Source organism: Balaenoptera acutorostrata, chromosome X (genome assembly GCF_949987535.1).
Source record: "Balaenoptera acutorostrata chromosome X, mBalAcu1.1, whole genome shotgun sequence".
NCBI lineage: Eukaryota > Metazoa > Chordata > Mammalia > Artiodactyla > Balaenopteridae > Balaenoptera > Balaenoptera acutorostrata.
In genome coordinates this window covers 41,119,489-41,139,577 of record NC_080085.1, presented here as the reverse complement: position 1 = coordinate 41,139,577, position 20,089 = coordinate 41,119,489, and the positions used below count along the sequence as shown (strand labels likewise).

The 20,089-nt window shown below is 42.0% G+C and overlaps 1 protein-coding gene across 2 annotated transcripts in view; it reads left to right on the top strand.

Moving 5' to 3' along the window:
• SLC9A7 (solute carrier family 9 member A7) overlaps positions 1-17,395 on the top strand; it is a 144,137-nt gene extending 126,742 nt beyond the window's left edge. For both annotated transcript variants that reach the window (XM_057538739.1, XM_057538738.1), the window contains 3 exons: positions 2,351-2,433; positions 9,860-9,965; positions 13,728-17,395. In XM_057538739.1, the coding sequence (XP_057394722.1) occupies positions 2,351-2,433; positions 9,860-9,965; positions 13,728-13,979 (441 nt within the window). In that variant the 3' untranslated portion in view covers positions 13,980-17,395. The remainder of the gene's footprint in view (positions 1-2,350; positions 2,434-9,859; positions 9,966-13,727) is intronic.
• Positions 17,396-20,089: the final 2,694 nt, after the last annotated feature.

The window sequence follows — 20,089 nt, the reverse complement described above, 5'->3', positions numbered from 1 at the left end:
GGTGAGAGTATGCAAGGGTGTTCTGGATTCTAGAAGCAGCTTGAACTAAAGACATGGGGGTGTGAACCGTCCTGGTGGGGATGGAGGTTTTGAGGAGGACGTGGTGGGAGAGCCAAGTCCCCGCTTTTTCTCTGGGCAGCCCAGGCAGGCGGTCCACCTATCGTAGGATCACCTGCACCCACACCGACCCCTGCTTGGAGCCCGCAGGAAGGGCTGGCTGGTTGTGAATGGTAGCCGCCCAAATCATGCTAGGAAGCAGTTGTTGGTTGTCTTCCGGGTCAGCTTAAAAAAATCAGTCCTGTTCCACAGACCCTCCCCGATTTCCCCAAAGCCTCTATATGTGGATTTATCCAAGTTCTTCCTGTACATAATCATGCTTCTGGCCCCATCTCTTAGAATAAGAAGTTATTTAACACCCCCGTTACAGAGTTGCACTTTTTATTTGCCCTGAATTTGTAACCTTTCAGGGTTGGCTCTTAGTATCTTACATTTCCAAGGTCGCTTTATCTTATTTGTGGACTGCAGGCATAATCTCTTTGTAGCCTGAGAAGACCTTTTCTTAATTTGCCTTCAAAAAAAAGCCTTTCCCTTGCTTTACTCATTTTCATTGTCCCTCTTGGGGCTTATATAGGTCAGTCTCCTGTAGCTTCCTTAAGGTGAGATGGCAAGAACTTAAGTGTTGCAGGTGATGAGAATGCACTGTGATTTGATAATGGAGACGTTAGGATGACAGAATAGGGGTTTGCCATTTTTATTGTTATTTTAGTGGAAGAGCAGACAAAAGTGACTTTGGGGAACTTGTCTTATGCCCAATGGTTTATAGCGTCCTTCCAGAAGATGTTTATCATCTTGCTAGTTTTTTCTTTAGTAAGATTCTACAGACACTTAGAACCAAGAGCTTAGAGCCTATCACTTTATAAAGAAGCATCTAATCTTTTTCGTGAAACGGTCATCTCTCAAAAAAGTCATCTACCACTTCTCCACTCAGTCGTGTGGCATTTCGAAATCTCCCTAGAGTTGTCATTGGGCTGGCAATTAATTACCCGAAGGAATGATTGTTATCTGCAAATAGAGACATTTCTGTGCCCCCTTTTCCCTACGTGATTTATTAAAATGGGAAATAAAGTTGGTCTCTGGGGTCTCTCCTTTTTATTTCCTCATCCACAGAAGGGCCCATTTAACTAAGCCATTTGCATATATGTCACTAAACATTCCTCAAATACCGTGGGGGACTCTGTTTTTAAAAATCATCTTTGCCATTGGAAATATTAGGAATTTAAATAATGCTTGCTAACTTCCCTCCCTATGCTTGTCTGTATCTTACCTTCTCAGAGACTTCTGACTCCTTCTTGGCATCTCTACTACAGGTAGAATTTACACCCACTGAGATTTGGAACTACATACTTGTAATCGTTGACTCAACTTCTATTTGGTTCCTCTTGATTGCCCCTTACTTGTAGAGCTGCCTCTCCCTAGAACATTCAAGAGGAGGCTGATAAAAATGGCTGCGCTTCACAAGCAGCCTGTAATTGCAGAGCTTGTCCTCCAGCAACGTAGAACCCCAGCAGGGCCCTCAGACTGCTGCCATCAGTCCACTTTTTAATATTAATTGTGCTGCTTATCCTACTTGCACAGAACAGATTTCCTAAACCACAAATGAATGATTGTGCCAGTTACTTTGAAAATGAAATGATGGGGATGTTTGAGTTGGAAAGGCATGACAGGAGTAGTAAAGGAACGTACTACTTGAGGGCAGAGAAAATAACAGACATGCTGATTCTGGCTCCCTTTCCCCTGCCCACCACCCCCCGCCCCCGCCTTCCTAAAGCTGGGAGGGCAAGTTCCTAACTGCCTGGAACACAATGCAGGTGCCTGGGTAAGGACCACAAAGAGCCCTTGGCTGGTTTGTCAGGAAACTCAACCAAGCGTGATTTCCCCAGGCCAGCTGTGGGGGACCTGGAAAGTTGGTTTTACAGACGCTTTCTTTAATCTTCTCTATAAATCAATTTTGGCCTGTTAGGATCTAGACTACTTCAGGGTAATTAACCTGCTAAAAGGCACTCTGAGGAAAATTACAGTAAAAGTGCCAAAATAAATTTTGTACTACATTGAGTTGGTCTACCCTCAGACATAACCAAGCCTGTTTCTTTGGGGATTGATTTGTCTGCCTTTTGGATTTATTTGATTTCTTTTAAAATATTACCTCCCAATAAATCTTTGAAATTTTGGTGATACAGGATGTTTGACTCTGAGCTCAAAATCTCTAAAGGTTATGGTTAAAAGGGAAGCTTTTCCCCCTATTTCAATCCCTTTTCTGCAACTAAGTATCTTTCTTCTTGTTTGTTCCTAGGATGGTCCAGATTCTGCCAGAGGAAACCGGACAAAGCAGGAGAGTGCATGGCTATTCAGGCTGTGGTACAGCTTTGACCACAAGTATCCTTTTAAGAGGATTCCCTGTATTTGTGAAACATCAATGATGAAATCCTCTTGTTGAGTTGTCAGTGAATGACTTCTGATGAGCAAGGAAAGATGTGTGCTTGCTGCTACAGGTGTAGTCAGTCCTCTCTTGGGACACATGCAATGATCATTTCAACCACAGGCAGTCATAATGAGCATCTCTCTGGCCAAGAGGAATGTTTGCACATCATTAGGGTAGCCAGTCCACAGCCTGGTAGACTCACGTGGCTGTTCAGAGCTTTGTGTCCAAGGGAAATATGCCTGTGTAGGTGAATTAGTTAAAATTCCACTTGAACCATGCTGTGGTCAGGAAGGGAAGTGGAGGTTGGCCAGTTAATCCATGTGGAGAGGATGATTCCTATTGGCTGAACCGAGTCTGGCCAAGTCTGATCCTGGCCTTAACTGGACCACATGCAAGGCAGACTCTGTTCTAGTAGATTCACTTGGCCCCAGGTGAAAAATTGAAAACCAAAAAGTTAACGCTTTCATGGTTTCTTAAGTTGACATAGAGGTCAAATGGGTAGGTAGCTTATATATATGGTCTTTGGAGACTTTGAAAGTGTTTAAAATTTTTTTATTGATGTAAAGAATACGTATAGGAATGTACATAAATCATAAGTGCTCAGCGAGTTATTGCAAAATAAGTACGCTCAATACCAAACAGGTCACGAAACACAAAATTACCAGTTCCCCACATACCATAACCCAATTACTGCCCCTTTCTCCTCCCCAAACATAACCACTCTCCTGAATTCTAGCAACACTTAATAATATTACCTGTTTCTGAACTTTGTATAAATGTGATTATAGAGTGTATATATTTTAGTATCTGGTTTGTTTGGCTTGACATTACTTGTGTGATTCATCCATGTTGTAGCTCTAGTTCATCTATTTTCATTGCTGCATAGTATTTCATTGTATGAATATATCATAATTTATTTATCATCCTGTTGATGAACATGTAGATTGTTTCTAATTTGGAGCTACGATGAAAAATACCACTATGAACAGTCTTATACATGTCTTTTGCTGCATGTTTACATACATTTTTGTTGGGAATACACCCAGGAGTGAAATTGCTGAGTCATAGGACATGCAACGGTTCAACTTTAGAAGATGGTGTCAAACAGTTTTATAAAATGGTGGTACCACTTTTCATACTTACCTCTGCGTATGAGAGTTCCATTTGCTCCACATCCTCACTGACGGTTGGTATTGCCAGTCTTGTTAATTTTAGCCTTTCTAGTGGATTTATAGTGGTATTTCATTGTGGTTTTTTAAAATGGAAGTATAGTTGATTTACATATTATATTAGTTTCAGGTGTACAACACAGTGATTCAATATTTTTATAGATTATACTCCTTTGTGGTTTTAATTTGCATTTACCTAGTGACTAATGAGGTTGAGCACCTTACCATATATTTACTGGCCCTTTGGTATGTTCCTTTGTGAAGTGCCTGTTCAAGTCTCTTGCCCATTTTTCTCTTGGGTCATTGGCCTTTTTATTACCGATTTTAAGAGTTCCTATGTATTCTAGATATGAATATTTTGCTAGTTATATGTGATAAAAAATATCTTATCTACTTGTGACTTGCCTTTTCACTTTTAGATAGAATCTTTTGATGAACAAAAGGTCCAATCCAATTTCTTGATCTTATCTGTTCTGGTTATTATTGTTTGTGTTCTGTTTTAGAAATCTTTGTCTACTCCAAAGTCATAAAGCCAATTTCCTATGATATCTTCTAGGAGCTTTTTTGTTTACCTTCTGTACATCTGTGTTTGTTTGTTTTTTTTAAAATAAGTGACAGACATGAGCAATGAAAAAGTATAGACATAATTTGAGATGCTCTAGATGAGGTTATCATCTTTCATCTTTCAGAGATGATTTACCTTACATCTGGTCAGTGGCAAGGTTAGGGGAATTAGCAATTCCAGATCACTTTAATCCAATCGGGAATAAAGGTGATATGAATCTGGGCTTCATTTCCTGTGAGGGTTAGTCTGTTTTCTGTGTGCCCTTTCTTCTAGGGTTCCAACCTAGAGCCTAGAGTATTTATGTAGACTTCCTCAGAAGACCCTGGACTCCAGTTTTTGTCAGATTCACTCTGTTTTTGTGAGTCTGCCAGATGCTCTGCTTAGCTTCTCAGGTGCTTTTAGGGAAAACGTGGCTCACAGTGTACACGGCTCACCTCTTGGATTTCCTTTTCCAGACTCTGACCCTCTTCACTGCCATGGTAGCTTTCTGATGCCATTAAGCAGAAAATTTTGTTGTGTTTTATTTTCCCAGCTTTTCTAGTTAGCCTCAGTGGAAAAGATGGTTCAAATTACCTTGTTTGCTATTAACTAAAATAGAACCCCCAGGGATTTTTTTTAAGTCATATGAACTTTGTCTACATTGTAATTCAGAATGCATGTTACTCACTGGTCTTGGAAAGGATGTAGAGAAAATTGGAGAGAGTTCACAGGAGAGTGACAGAATGCTAAAGTGATAGATCATTTGGACAGTAAATGAATAAGGAAACATTGGGCTTGAACCACATTTTAGACTAAATGACATTTAGGCATATACAGAACATTCCATCCAACAACAGAATATACATTCTTCTCAAGTGCACATGGAACATTCTCCAGGATAGATCATATGTTGGGTCACAAAACAAGTCTTAGCAAATTTATGAAAATTGAAATCATACCAAGTATCTTTTCTAACCACAATAGTATGAAACTAGAAATCAGTAACAGGAGAAAAGCTGGAAAGTTCACAAATATGTGGACATTAAACAACACACTCCTAAACAATCAGTGGGTCAATGGAGAAATCAGAAGAGAAATTTAAAAATTATCTTGAGACTAATGAAAATGGAAACACAACACACGAAAACTTATGGGATGCAACGAAAGCAGTTTTGAGAGGGAAGTTCATAGTGATAAGTGATACATTAAGTGATACATTAAGAAAAAAGAAAAATCTCAAACAACCTAACTTTACTCCTCAAGGAACTAGAAAAAGAAGAACAAACAAAGCCCAAAATTAGTAGAAGGAAGGAAATAACAAAGGCCAGAGCAGAAATAAATAAAATAGAGACTCGGAAAACAATAGAAAAGATCAACGAAACTAAGAGTTGGTTTTTTGAGAAGATGAACAAAATTGATAAGCGTTTAGTTAGACTAAGAAAAAGAGAAGACTCAAATAAATAACATCAGAAATGAAAGAGGAGACATTACAACTAATACCACAGAACTATATAGGCTCATAAGAGACTACTGTGAATACTGTGAATACTGTGAACAATTATTCACCAAAAATCGTATAACCTAAAAGAAATGGATAAATTCCTAGAAACATGCAACTTACCAAGACTGGATCATGAAGAAATAGAAAATCTGAACAGACCAATACAAGTAAGGATATTGAATCAGTAATTAAAAACCTCACAGCAAAGAAAAGCCCAGGACTATATGGCTTCACTGGTGAATTCTACCAACCATTTAAAGAAGAATTAATCCGGGAATTCCCTGGAGGTCCAGTGGTTAGGACTCCGGGCTCTCACTGCCGAGGGCCCAGGTTCAATCCCTGGTGGGGGAACTAAGATCCCACAAGCCGTGCGGTGCAGCCAAAAAAAAGAAAAAAGAAAAAAAGAATTAACCCTTCTCAAACTCTTCCAAAAAATTGAAGATGGGCGAATACTCCCAAATTCATTTTTTGAGGCCAGCATGGCCCTGATGTTAAAGCCCACCAAGGACACTACAAGAAAAGAAAATTACAGGCCAGTATCCCTGGTGAACATAGATGTAAAAATCTGCAACAAAATACTAAAAAACTGGATTCTATAGCACATTAAAAGGATCAGACGTCATAATCAAGTGGGATTTATCCCTGGGGGATGCCACATAATCAATGTGAACACCACATTAACAAAATAAAAATCATGTGATCATCTCAATAGATGCAAAAAAAAGCATTTGACAAAATCCAGCATTCTTTTATGATAAAAACTCTCAACAAATTAGGTATAGATGGAATGTACCTCAACATAATAAAGGCCACATACGACAAACCCACAGCTAACATGATACTCAATGGTGAAAAGCTGAAAGCTTTTCCTGTCAGATCTGGAGCAAGGCAAGGGTGTGCACTCTTGCCACGTCTATTCAACACAGTACTGGAAATCCCAACCAGAGCAGTTAGGCAAGAAAGAGAAATAAAAGGCATACAAATTAGAAAGGTAAAAGTAAAATTGTCTCTGCAGATGACATGATCTCACATATAGAAAACCCTAAAGATTCTACCAAGAAATTGTTTGAAGCTTTTAAACTAAATCACTAAAGTTACAGGAGATAATATCAGCATACAAAAATCAGTTGCATTTCTATATACTAACAATGAACTATCCAAAAAAGAAATTAAGAAAACAATTCCATTACAGTAGCATCAAAAACAATAAAATACTTAGGAATAAATTTAACCAAGGAGTGAAGATCTATATGCTGAAAATTAAAGAACATTGACAAAAGAAATTGAAGAAGACACAAGTAAACGGAAAGATACCTGTGTTCATGGATTGGAAGAATTAATATTGTTAAAAGGTCCACACTGCCCAAAGTGACCTACAGGTTCAGTACAATCTCTATCAAAACTCTGATGGTATTTTTCACAGAAAAAGAAAAACCATCCTAAAATTTGTATGGAACCACGAAAGAACCTAAATAGCTAAAGCCATCTTGAGGAAAAAGAACAAAGCTGGAGGCATCACACTTCCTGATTTCAAATTATATTACAAAGGTACAGTAATCAAAAAAGTATGGCATTGGCATAAAAACAGACACACAGATCAAAGGAACAGAATAAGAAGTCCAGAAATAAACCCTTGCATATAGAGTCAAGACCAACATGCCAAGGAAACACAATGGGGAAAGGGCAGTCTCTTTAATAAATGGTGTTGGGAAAACTGGACAGCCACATGCAAAAGAATGAAACTGGACCTCATCTTATACCACTCATAAAAATCAACTCAAAATGGATTAAAAACTTAAATGTAAGACCTGAAACCATAAAACTCCTAGATGAAAACAAAGGGGAAAAGCTCCTTGACATTGGTCTTGGCACTGATTTGTTGTTGTTGTTGTTGTGTTTGACACCAAAAGCGCAGGCAACAAGAGCAAAAATAAACACGTGTAAAATTTTTTACATCAAACTAAAAAATTTCTGCAAAGCAAAGGAAACCATCAACAAAATGAAGGTCCTAGGATGAAAAAATTTTTTCTGAGCTTAGAATTCTATACCCAAACTGTTAATCAAAAATGAGCAAAAAAAAGGAGGGTGGCTTTCAGACATGCAAGAATTCAGAAAGTTTAGCACCATGCAGACTATAAGAAGGGGGGAAAATAACATAAGGATTAAACAAAACAAAATCCAACTAAGGGGACAGTGATTTGTTATAACCCAGAAGAAGTGAACAAGATCAAAAAGAAATTAAAAGAAGATCTTTTTTTTTTTGCAGGATACTCAAATGTTGTCTTCTAACAAAGTTTAAATGACATTGTATTACATTTCCTTTAATAGTATTCCAACCACTCTGCTTGGTTACAGTGAATAATATTCATAAATTACATTATTACAAGTGCTGCTTATTGGTCTTTAACATTAGGCTCAATCCATAGACAAAGCAGATATTTGCTTATTAGTTACAGAATGCAAATGTTATATATCTACAGTATAAAATTAATTATAAATAAAAATTAGAAAGGAAAAAATTGAAAAGAGGCAGGAATGTAAGTGAATTAAATTTACCATCCTTCATAAGAGGGAGCTAAAAGCTGCCTACAGTTTATAAATCAGGAAATAGGCGAAATAAACTGTATTCTATAAAGTTGTAATGGTAAATTACCAGAAAGACTGGGTGGGAGGGAGGCTTGATATTTCATTTTTGCCCTTCCAACAATCTGAAAATTTAAAATCTATCTGTAAATATTTTTTTCTCTTTTAAAGAAGTTGTTAGAGGGCCTTCTGTATTTGGGAAGAGCGAGCTTGTCTTTGAACTGCCAAGACAGGGTACTGAAAGGTAGCCTCTGGGTTCCCCGGAACTCTTTTGTATCAGTCATTCTGCAAATGCAGCTGCTGTCAGCTTCTGAGCTGAAGACACAAGAAAACTGATAGGCCTGTAGGGGCTGTTTCTAGGAATGAGGACAGCAGTCAGAGGGGGCTTGTTCTGCTTATAGAGTCCCAGCAGAGCCCACACATCCTCCTTTGATGAGTAATTCCCAGTCAGAATTTTACCCAGGCGTCACCCTTCCATCTCCTCCTGTAGAGAAGCCTTTTCTCTCTAGTGCTGCTCTGAATGAAGACAGGAAGTGATGGTGCTCCGAGCAGTCATCCGCTTGGGTACAGACAGCCGTGACTCCTTCTCACCTGCCTTTAAAGTCTCTTGGCCATTCCTGCATTTGAGGTGGCCCTGTAGGTCTCCACCTTTTCCACATTGCTTTGGCTCTGGGTATCAGAAACGGTCCCAGCTCCATCGTAATGTGACACAGGGCTGCACATTTGGCAGCACAAATATCCATAGATTGGCAAACCCTGAGCCGGTCTCCACAGAACAGTTGACCTTCATGTTAGAACGGGGGGCTCAATTGAGGGCAAGTTTGCTTCTCAGGGGACACTGGGCCATGTCAGGAGACATATTTGTTGTCACACCTGAGGGAAGGGTTGGGGGTGCTCTAGTGGGTAGAGGCCAGAGATGCTGCTAGACATCCTACAATGCAGGACAGCCCCCTACGACAAAGGGTGATCTGGCCCACAATGCCACTAGTGTCGAGGTGGAGAAACTGTGTTGGAGAGTCTGGGAGAGAGGCAACGGGTAGAGGGAAGAATAGTCCTGTATGGGAAGGTGGGAGGTTGAGGTCTGAGTGACCTTCGTGAAACCGTTTTGCCTTTTGCCGAGTCCTCTCAGGTCCTGTCCGCCTCGAACATTTCCACCATGTGACCTCTGGGGAGAGGGGACCCAGGGGCTGTAACATCTCCACTCCAGCTACACAATTTCCTGTTTCCAAAACATGAGCTGGTTGTGTGTCAAAAGCTGGAAGGCTGATCAAAACCAAAATTCTCATTCAGCATAACAAAGAAGGCAGAAGGGTGTTCTAATTAATCAGATATTCTTTCTAACTGAAAATGAGGAACCGCCAACCTGAAAGTTAACAGTTAACATTTAAGGCTGATGGGGCATAGTTTAATCTTGCATTCAGACTGTTGCAGACTACAGGTACTTCTGTATTGTACTGGTAAAATGGGGGAAAAGAGGCTTTTTGGGGGTAGAATGCCAGATGATTTACTCTGGGATTTCTAAACACTTTTTGTTGGGTGTGTGTTTTCTTTGCAGGCACTTTTCCTTAATTCTCTTTTTAAAGTTACTTGAAGCCCATCCTCACACACAGTGGCCCCCCATTAACCACCACCCTCCCAGCCTGGTGTGGCTTGCTCGCTCGATGTCTGACCAGTCCCCAGGTGTATGACGTAAGTACAGCATGGCCGGGTTGCCATGGTAACACTGCAGTTCTGCTATGGCCTTTGCTTTGAATTCCACCAAACGTGACAGAGAACAGCATCAATGTCTCCTTCTCCTAAAGACAGTTGAGGCTTCCAGCCTCCCCAGCCCCTCCCCATGTACAAATGGAATTCCTGTGCCACCTCTGATAAACTGTTTTTAAATTACAAAAAATGGGTCAGATGCCAAGAACACCATTTCCTTAGAACTGCTCCCGGTTTTGTAAAGTGATTTTTAATGCTTATGGAGAGTTTTTAGTGGAATATGAGCCTAGGTAATAATGCTAATTACGTTTTCTTTTATGTTGGAAGGATACAGACCAATAGATTAAAAAGTTAGTTTTATAATTTCCCATCCCATTTTATTTAATAAATCTGTCTTTTTTTGAATGCTGAATAGTTTGCTCAGTTTGGACCTCTGTGTAAAGTGACAGTGTGGGCCATTTGGATGTGTTTTATCATCAGAAACAAAGGGTAGTGACTCGGCATCCTCACTTCTCCCACTAAAGAAGCTCCAACTGATTACACTGTTTGAGTTTGTTTCACTGGGCTTATGTGTTTCTTTGCCTTCTAGCCCTAGTCTCTTTTAACCAATTTCTAAAGCCTTCCTTCTTACTTAGGTTTTACAAGAGTCACTTTTCATGTCTCTGTAATAGTAAAGTAACTAACCCACTATGAAAACTTTATAAAAACCTTACCTAATCGGAAGCTTACCAGCTATTCCTCACACATCAGTTAGGGGTATGTGGCCTACTTTGAACTCAGCATAAACTCAATATACTTCCAGGGACTTAAATTGAAAGTGCTCCCCTCACCACTTCCAGAGCCTGCCCAAGGTTTGCTTCCTGGGGTAATGTTTGGGCTGTGGACTCCCCACAGCCAACTCAAGATGCGGTGACTTGGGCTGCAGGCAAGAACCACCCTCCATTCTGCCGCTACTGCCTTGGGCTGGGGTCCTGACTGGGGTCCCAGCCTTCTCCAGACACAGAGAGGTCTGCTGCTGAGAGAGTGAGAGCAGAGAGTCTTTGGAAGTTTAACTGAGGAAGCCAGAGGTGAGAGAATGGAGGGAGCTCCATGTGGAGTCTAGTGCCGCGTGAGGGCATCAGACGAGCCATTCTCTGGGCTGTTTGACACACTTTTGGGTGCCCCTCCTCACCTGTAGGGCGTTTTATACTTCACCAAGATTCTTTGGGAGATATGGAAAATGTTCGTTATTCGTCATTTCCACTAACTCTAAACAAAATTTAGGTTTGAAACCCGCCTAGAAAACAGTGTTCTTCCACTTAATGAAAATGATCTGTGGATATTTAAATGCACACATTCCCACGACAGTCTTGCTTGCAGGTGTTTGCAGGGTTATTTCACTCCATTTCCATAGCAGCCCTCACTGGACAGCTAGTTATGTAATTACACAGACCTGCAGCTGAACAAAACTTTTGTCAATCCTGTCATCTGGAATTCGAGGGTGTGGGATAGTTTTGTTGTCAGCATAGAACATTCCTTAATCTTCCATCTGGAAATCCCTCTCCACTGGGTTTTACTACGTCCTTGTTTCTGAGTGACCTTTCCTGGGGTACTGTTTGTCTGGGCTTGTGAGTTTCATCATGGAATGGGACAATATCCAGTCTTGTTTTCTCCTGTCAGTGAATTTTGGCCCTGCTTCCCACTGCGAGGGGTCAGAGTGGGCCACGCCGGAACTTCCATCTGGGGGTTCCTCTGTGCTGCTGGGGAGGGAGGGGCTTGGCTCCACTTGCAGAATTCCCCACACATGCAGTTGTTCTGTATTCCTGTCTGTCCCCGTGTGGCTCCAAACCTCGAAACAGCAAAATACGTGCCAGGAGAGTCTTCTCCTGAACACTGGGAGCTAAGGAGCCCTGGGAGAGAGATTTTGACAGAGATGAACAAAAACATTACTTAGCACGTGTATGAATGGGAGAAATGGAACGTGCTAAAACAGGGAACATGATGTCATCTGTTGTTAAGAAAACCATCATGGACCAGATGGAGTTTCAGGACTTTCAGAACTACTAATGGGGAGGAGGAAATTGGGGAGTTTGGAGTGAGCTTTAGAATTATGCTCTGCCCGAGTCGAGGATGTTTACTGAACTGTACATTTGCTCCCGGCCTCATTCCGGTGAGGGTTGGAGGCAGCAATCAAGAGGACTTGCGTGCTTGCCTGTTAAAAAAGCCGGAGCCCTGGTTAAGTGGAGTCACACTGTGGAGAGTGGAGAAGCCGACGTCACTGAGAAACAATGCAGAAAACAAGCATGTGCTTGTCACCCTTACGTGCCCAGAGATGGGCCAGGATAGGAGAGGCAAGGTAGGCAGAACCCACGGGTCCTCCCTGGGTCGGTGCATTTAACAGGCGTTCATCTAGCACCTCCTATGAGGTCAGCAGCGCAAGGAAGGGCGCCAGGAAGAGGAGGAGATCACTGCTGTTCGGTGGTTTCTCACGTAGCTGGGGGATCCCCGGCCCGGACACGGGAGAATCTACCCCAGCCTCGGGCAGCGAGACCGAGTGGGGGCCACGTGGCTGTCAGGGAGGCAGGCTCAGCATCGCACACCAAGGAGACCCTGTCGTGTAGAGGCCGAAGGACCGCAAATGCACTTTGAAGGTAGATGGGAAATGGGAGAGAAAGAACCGTTTACGCGGAGCGGCTTGGAAGCATATGTTTGCCATTCAAGGAAGAAGTTCCCCGTGTTTGACGGCCGTGCAGCGGGGGCGCGGGGAGTGTACCGCCCCTTGCTTTGCTTGTTAAACCATCGGAGGGTGAAAGGTTGTGCCTGACCTCACGCTGCTTCGTGACACTCTCCCCATAGTCTCGTAGTTTCAAGTGGCTGCCACGTAGCCTGCTTTGCTCAGCCTTGTCTGTTCTGCTACCACCGCTGCCTAGCATGAGATGCCCCACCAGTCCTCTTCCCGACGGGGTGATTTTTCACATCTTTTATGTGGGTAGAACCAGTCTAGGGACAGCATAAATCCTAACTCTGCTTCCAAGCAGCAGGACAGCCACGGGCAAATTCCATGGGTTCTCTCAGGTTTTCTTCTCTGTGACCTGAGTGTTTGTGCCCTTCCTAGGGAAGGGGTGAGGATCAAATGAGAGCTTCTGTGACGTTCCTGGCAGGCGTATAATAGATGCTCGAGAAAACGTCCCCTCCCTCTCTGTCCGTCGCTTCATCCACCTGAGGGCTTCCTTCCCATCAGGGTGTTTCTGTGGGGACAGGAAGGAAACCCTAATTATGGCTTATCCTCTTCCCTGAATTGCTGACTAGGACAAAGAGTAGTTCAGCTGTAAACCAGGTGGGTTTAGGGTGGTCTGTACAGAGCAGGAGGCCACCTCCACCCCCGGAAGACCTTCCCAAAGAAGAGAGGACCTGAAACCTATTTGTAGGTTTGCCCAGGGACCTTACTCCTTCCTGCCTTTGTGGGTTGGGAAGCCGAAAATTGGAGCTGATCTCCCTTTCTTCCCTTTTGTCACTTTTTGTCCCCAAGCTGTCAGGCATTTAAAATCAGAACTGCTTTCTGGTGTTTGAAGTGCTGGTTCAGCACCAGCCTTACATTGACTAGCACTCTACAGTTTACATCCAGTTATCATGCTAGAGGCTCAAGGCAGGCAAGTTTTATGATCCCTCTTTTCAGATGAGGAGCTGAGGTTGGGGTGGGCTTCAGCCCGGGAAAACAGTGGTCTTCCATTTGTCGTTGATGTTCGTGGTGTTTGTTGCACTTTTCAGAACCAAGAGCCGCTGAGAGAGGAAGACTCTGATTTCATCCTGACCGAGGGCGACCTCACCTTGACCTACGGGGACAGCACAGTGACTGCGAACGGCTCCTCAGGCTCCCACACGGCCCCCACGAGCGTCGAGGTCAGTCGGAGAACGAAGGGCAGCTCCGAGGAGGTGCTGGAACGAGACCTGGGAATGGGAGACCAGAAGGTTTCCAGCCGGGGCACCCGCCTGGTGTTTCCCCTGGAGGATAACGCGTGACTCCCCGCCCCGAGCCCTGAGTGACGGGGTAGGCCCACTGGCGGGGTGAGGATGGCTGCGAGCTTGAGGTGGGGCCTTGACTGAATGGAACTAACACTTCTATTTTATTGGGGTCTGAAGATATCTTCACATTTAAATTTTAACCCAAGACGCAGCTGGTGGGGCTGAAGTGTCTCTAAATCAAGACAGATGCAGACCTATTCCCACTTTTTTCACATAGTAGTGCGCTGTTCAGAGTTAAAGAAACAAACAAACTAATAGCATGCTTTAATGCTCTCTTCATTCATTCACCTGCAGATCTGAACAAGGTGTGGCAGGTTGACGAACTCCTGGGGGTTCTTCCCAGGAGAGGCTTCATATCCAGACACAGCGATGCAGGTCTAGCTGGTTGTAGGAATAGCAAGGGGGGAACAGGCTAGAAAAAGACCGTGAAGGAAGGCAATTGAGATTGGACCTCCAAGGATTGTGAGAGGCTGGTGTTAAACGGGACAGAAAACATGAAAAAGCAATTTGAGTGGAGGCTCCAGCAGCGAGGCTGCGTGACTGCACCCTCCCATCAGGAATTCCTGCCCTTTTTGGCTACCTGTGTTTCCTCTAGACTGAAGATTGGAAAATCTGTCCATGAACATTTCAACATGGGGGAACGAATTCCAATTCCTTCTCTGGAAATCTCCATAAAGAAGAAGTTACTGAAATGTTTGAAACCAAAGGCAAAATAGTGTTATACTGTTGTTTTTAATTAATCTGAGGACAGGAGAAACTGTTTAGAAACTGATGGTGATATCACTGCAAAAATCAGTCAGTTCTTGAAGGCTCCCATATGAGCTGACTGCCTGGAAAACGATTAATAAGACTGGATTCTATTGTGGGTTTAGAAATGACACCACAGTTTGTGGGATGCAGTTTTGTCTAGGGAAGAGAAGGCAGTAAGAAGCCTAAGAGGGAACAGGCTAGTATTCAGAGGGAAGAAATCTCACTGCAAACAAAACTAACTGCAAAGAAAGTACAAGATAGTATTCTAATGACTGAGTAGAATTCCAAACTTTGAGCTAATAAATACTTGAGATTTCAGTGGCCACATGGGGAATCAGAGGCAAGTCAATGAAAAGTTCAGCATTATTCAACTTGATGGAAGGTTTTGTCTACCATAGACAGATTAGGAATCCAGATGTCTTGACATTGAATGCCATGTAGAGAAGGGCCATTTTCTTGGTGTCTGGGGAGCCTTGCACCAGCTTCATGTGTAAGTGTGGTTTCAAATTTAGGTTTTTAGTTTGGTTTCTTTGTGGATGAGCCGCTCCACCTGCCCGCACCTGCAGTAGGTGAAATACTGAGAGAACTCTTGGAAACCAAGTTTGAGATTCTCCCCGTGTCTCTATGCTTCAGTGCTAGTATATTTGAAAACCCAGTTTCTAAAAAATGCTTTCATAAAATGTGGCCATTTTTCTTATTATGGCAGACAAAATAGTGGCCCAGTTCAGTCTAGGACACCCATAATGAAGTCAGTCATTGAATCTTCTTGACTCACATTTTTAATGGTTAATCTTTAAATAAGACATTGCTTGATACTTTGTTTTTGAATTGATAATTTGTGCAAACCAGGAAAATTTTATTATTAGGTTGAGCCATATGAAATTGCTGACATTCAACCATTTAAAAACAAAATAGATATGGCAATTTCATATGGTTCAATATAATATAATTGAATCATTTTTATTCCCCTCTTTCCTTCGTATCTACACTAAAGTCCATTTTGATTTTATGGTCATCCGTGGGCTTTGTCCTCTTCACTGCAAACATTTTATTCTAACCTACTTAAGTATAAGTAAATGGAGATTTGCTAAGACCAAAAGTGAGCTAGGTTTGTAGTTATGTGGTTGGATTTGTTATTCAGTGGATCAGAGTAAGTCACTGACCTGTGGTCCTAATTTTTGTTTGCAAGATGTGGAGATGAATCCTGACCTTACCAGGGGTCATGGGAAGTGAGTCCGCTCATCAACATGCTTCCACCTCTCAGAAGCATCATGCCTGTGCTGAGTGGCAAAAAAGCAGGGTGCCACGAAGGCCTGAAACCACCTCACTCAAGGCTGAGTATCTGTTGCCAGTCTGGCAGAAATCAGATCGAAACTGCTAAGTAATGGTGCATCCAGCTAAAGAAAGTTCCCCTGAGAGAGTAATCCCAAGTCATCTTATAAACATGTTTGTTCTGGGTTGCGGGGATGACAGTTCAGTAGTCGAATGCTCTAGAGCACAGGTTCTCAACCCTGGCTGCACATTAGGATTACCTGGCCAGTTTTTAAAAATATTGATGCCAGGGCCCTACCCTCAGAGATTCAGATACAGTAGGTTTGGGGTGGGCCCTGGCTGCCATGCTTTGTTCTGGATCCTCAAGGATTCTAATGCACAGCTAGGGTTGAGAGCCTCTAGTCTAGAACTGGCAGTGGACCCTATTTGGAACCTTAAAGAATGGCCTAGCAAAGAACATTTTATTTTAGTTGTTAGTCATGTGGAACAAACAGTTGTTGATCAGTTGATCAGACCGGGCAGCTGTGAGTTTCATGCTAACCTTTGCAGAAGTCAAGAATGTACCTCTTAAAGTACAACCTAAAAGGTCACTTTTGAAAACCTTAGAGCGTGAGAAGGAGAGATGGGCGACTTGAGTGTATGTTTGGCTGGGGGGGGGGGATTAAAAACCTGTCATCTTTGCCCCCATCTGTGGGAAAAAAGGGGTTTTGTCTTAACTGAGCTGCAGACTAATCAAATGTGAAGCTTTCTGAGATGGTATCTTTGCAGTTTAACCTGAGATTATATTAATAGTCCCCATTGCAGTCAAGTGAACTTTCTTTCTCTTCACACTTTGCTTGTCCCCATGCCTGCATCCACGCTGGACTCCTCAGGATAAGGATGGGCCCATTTATTGCCTGAGCAGAGGCCCCATATTAAGTGGAAAGTTGTGATCACTTTGCTGTCACGTGGCGGTGGTGTCGGTAGCAGGTAATTAAGGAGTTGCAAACTTTTGTATAGCACCGACACAGGAAAGACAAAAGCGCCTGCAATTCCTTTTCATACTCTTTTTGGGGACTACAAGGAGAACTGAACTAAAGAAGGAAATTTGGAATTTAAAGAAATTTTGTATTTCTTCCTAGGAAACAGGTATAGGAAGGGCATATGTGATTAACTGGCCTCTGACCATCAGGAGTCAGAGTGACCAGATGAAGCATTGATGCCCTGCAGCCCAAAATCACACTGCGACATCAAATGTTTCATCAAGCAAACAGCAAGGAGCTCTTTAGGCCGTGTTCTCTAGACCTGAAAATGTCCTTCATGGTTCTAAATCTCTTTAGAAAACCTGAAAAAATGTTATCTCAGCTATCCGCGAACATTTCAGTCTCGGGCAAAGAAGTAATGGTTCTTTCCAAAACCATTTCACGCACACCCCCCCCCACCCCCCATCATAGCTCTCCCTTTCTATGTCCAGAGTAGAAGTTAACGTTATCACGTCAGCTATTTAATGTGAACAAAATGATTGCTAAATGTAGAAACACCGCTGATGCGCTCAGGAGAGGTTGCTGGCAGGGCAAACAAGCAACTCATCAAAGGGGAAAATCATCCGCTTGGAAACCTACCTTGGTACCCATTGCGAGTTCTAAGAGGTAGATCAGAAAGCTGATTTTCCCATCTGCTGTAAAATGCAATCTGGACTGAGAACATCTGGAAAGTCAGCTTTCTGATTCAGTAAGTATATGACTCCTTATTCCACTTCAGAAATGGGACACTTGACAGGTTTGGTGCCTGCTTTTTGATGTTGCTTCTGTAGGTGAATTAGTGTAGGAGCTAGTCTGTCAAATACAGTAGACTGGTATCATTGAATTCTGATCCCTTCTGTTGTTTTTTTTTAAGTGAGAATCTGGCTCACCAGTGTCAATTGCTGCGTTCTGATACAGTAAATTGAGGGCATCTAGTGGCCAAGAGTTAGAGTTTAGAAATGACCCACCTGAATGCTGCTTTCACCATGTGGATACCTCAAAAGACCTTCCCTCTTTCTAAAACCTAATAAGAACAATCTACAGAGAAATATTCTGGAAACCAATGCTAGTGTCTAACGAGGAAAAGCAAGTAGGCTCTTTGACAATCCTTTCAAAACGAGACCTAGAAAGAAACCATTTTTTTTCCAGTTCCAAGTTTCATAAGCAGAGTTTCTATAAATTAACAAACCCATCTTGTCAACCAGTGCTAGCAGAAATTGTAAAGAGCAAAACCAAAGTTTTTGATGTCAGTTTTATTTTTGTAAGCAGGGTATAGTCTAACCATGGCCCACATGGCGCACCCAGGCAGCCAGTTTTCTGCCACATGAGCCTGGGAAAAGATGAGAAGGAAGGGCTGCGTGTTCTGCTGCCCTTTGTAAAGGTGTGTAGCAGACATGAGAGTGCTCGGGAGAGGGAGAGGTTACCTTCTCATCCTGATGGCCACCTTTTCAAATGGGTTCATAGAACTGCCACATGTCATGGTCAGCTCAACTCTTGGCCGGTGGAAAATTATCTGGGCCTGTATGTGTTGGGGGAACTCAGGTGGAAAAGGACTTGGAAACAGCATGAAGAACTACATCTGCTGTCTAAAGCACTTCAAAAAAGTTAAGATCCCAGTGTTACTGGGTGAGTATCTAGCTGCATGGACATTTGGGGGTTGACTTTAGTTGTGATTATTCCAGCTGTGGGCTTTGGAGAAGCAGTGGGATGATTTTCAGTCGTGTGGGTGTTAAGTCTATGGATTTGGAATTTGTCACTGAAATCACTCATTCGAAGTATGACTTCATGGTAGGGTCACCTCCTAGGTTTTTTATTTTTTACATAAAATACATCTGGTACTTCTTACTTAGGAAGTTTTACTATGTCCATTAAAATGATTAAATGTGAAGGCCACCAAGATTCATTGAATAGCTGAAAAGCAGTTTTTTAAATAGAATAGGATGAATTTAATATGGGCTGATGTGACCTTCTGGGGAATTTTTTTTATAGAGAGCTTACATACTGTAATTGGGGAAATTTTTGTCTTTTACTTCCATTCAACAGTAGCAAACTGGTGGCTTTATAAAATTAACATAGGATGTTATATAAACATGTTATATAAAATAATATTAAAGTATGTCTAACTGTGAAAAAGTGAAGACTTGGAGTTATCAGCAACCTTTATGTGCAATAAGAAAAACTGGAGTTAGGCCCCCAAAGTGCTCCCTTTCCCTAGCATTTTACTTAATGTTTGCCTTTGTGTATATGTTTAGATTGATATTATAAAGCTAGCTACATGTTTTCCTGCCCTTTACTGATATTTAACACATTTTTCTCAAAGCTTTTTTTTTTTTTAACAAAACTCAAAATAAAAAGATTAACTGGGTGAGCTCATCTTGTTTTGTATTTTTAAAAGTATTGTCCGTCAGTAGAAGAATGCAGTATGATCCTGTTCTTAGTCTGTTTCTTTCCCTCACAGAGAGGTTCTGTTCTGGGTGGAAGCTGTTCCTCTCCAACTTCATTTAGAACAGAGATTGACAAATTACAGCAGCCCCTGGACCAAATCCAGCCTACTGCTTGTTTTTGTAAATAAAGTTTTATTGGCACACACTCCACTCACTCATTTGCATACTGTCTGTGACTGCTTTCACGCAGAGCTGAGGAGTTGTAAGAGCAGTGAACAACTAGCTGCTCATAAAGCCTGAGCTATTTACTATCAGGGTCTTTACAGAAAAGTTTTTTGCTGACCCCTAATTTAGATGCTTGAAAATTTTTAGTTTTAAAATTAGATCTAAAAATCACAGCAACAGATTTTTTTTAGATGTTAAAAATGTGCCTTAGGATTAAAAGAAACACTTTAAACCTGGTCTCTGCCTGTGACTTCTCCCGGCCTGCAATCATCTTTAACAGGCTTTGAGTGTTGGCTAGTTGCTAAGATTCTTGAGCTCGCTGTAGTTTCCTTCATAGTCTTTGTGTTCTTTTGTATGTAGACTAGCTTTTCCCTAAACCATGCAATTGAACTACATCATAACAAAGCAAAAACAAATCTTGTCATTAACAGTGACTCCAGAGTCATTTAATAATATAATTTACAAAAACATCAGG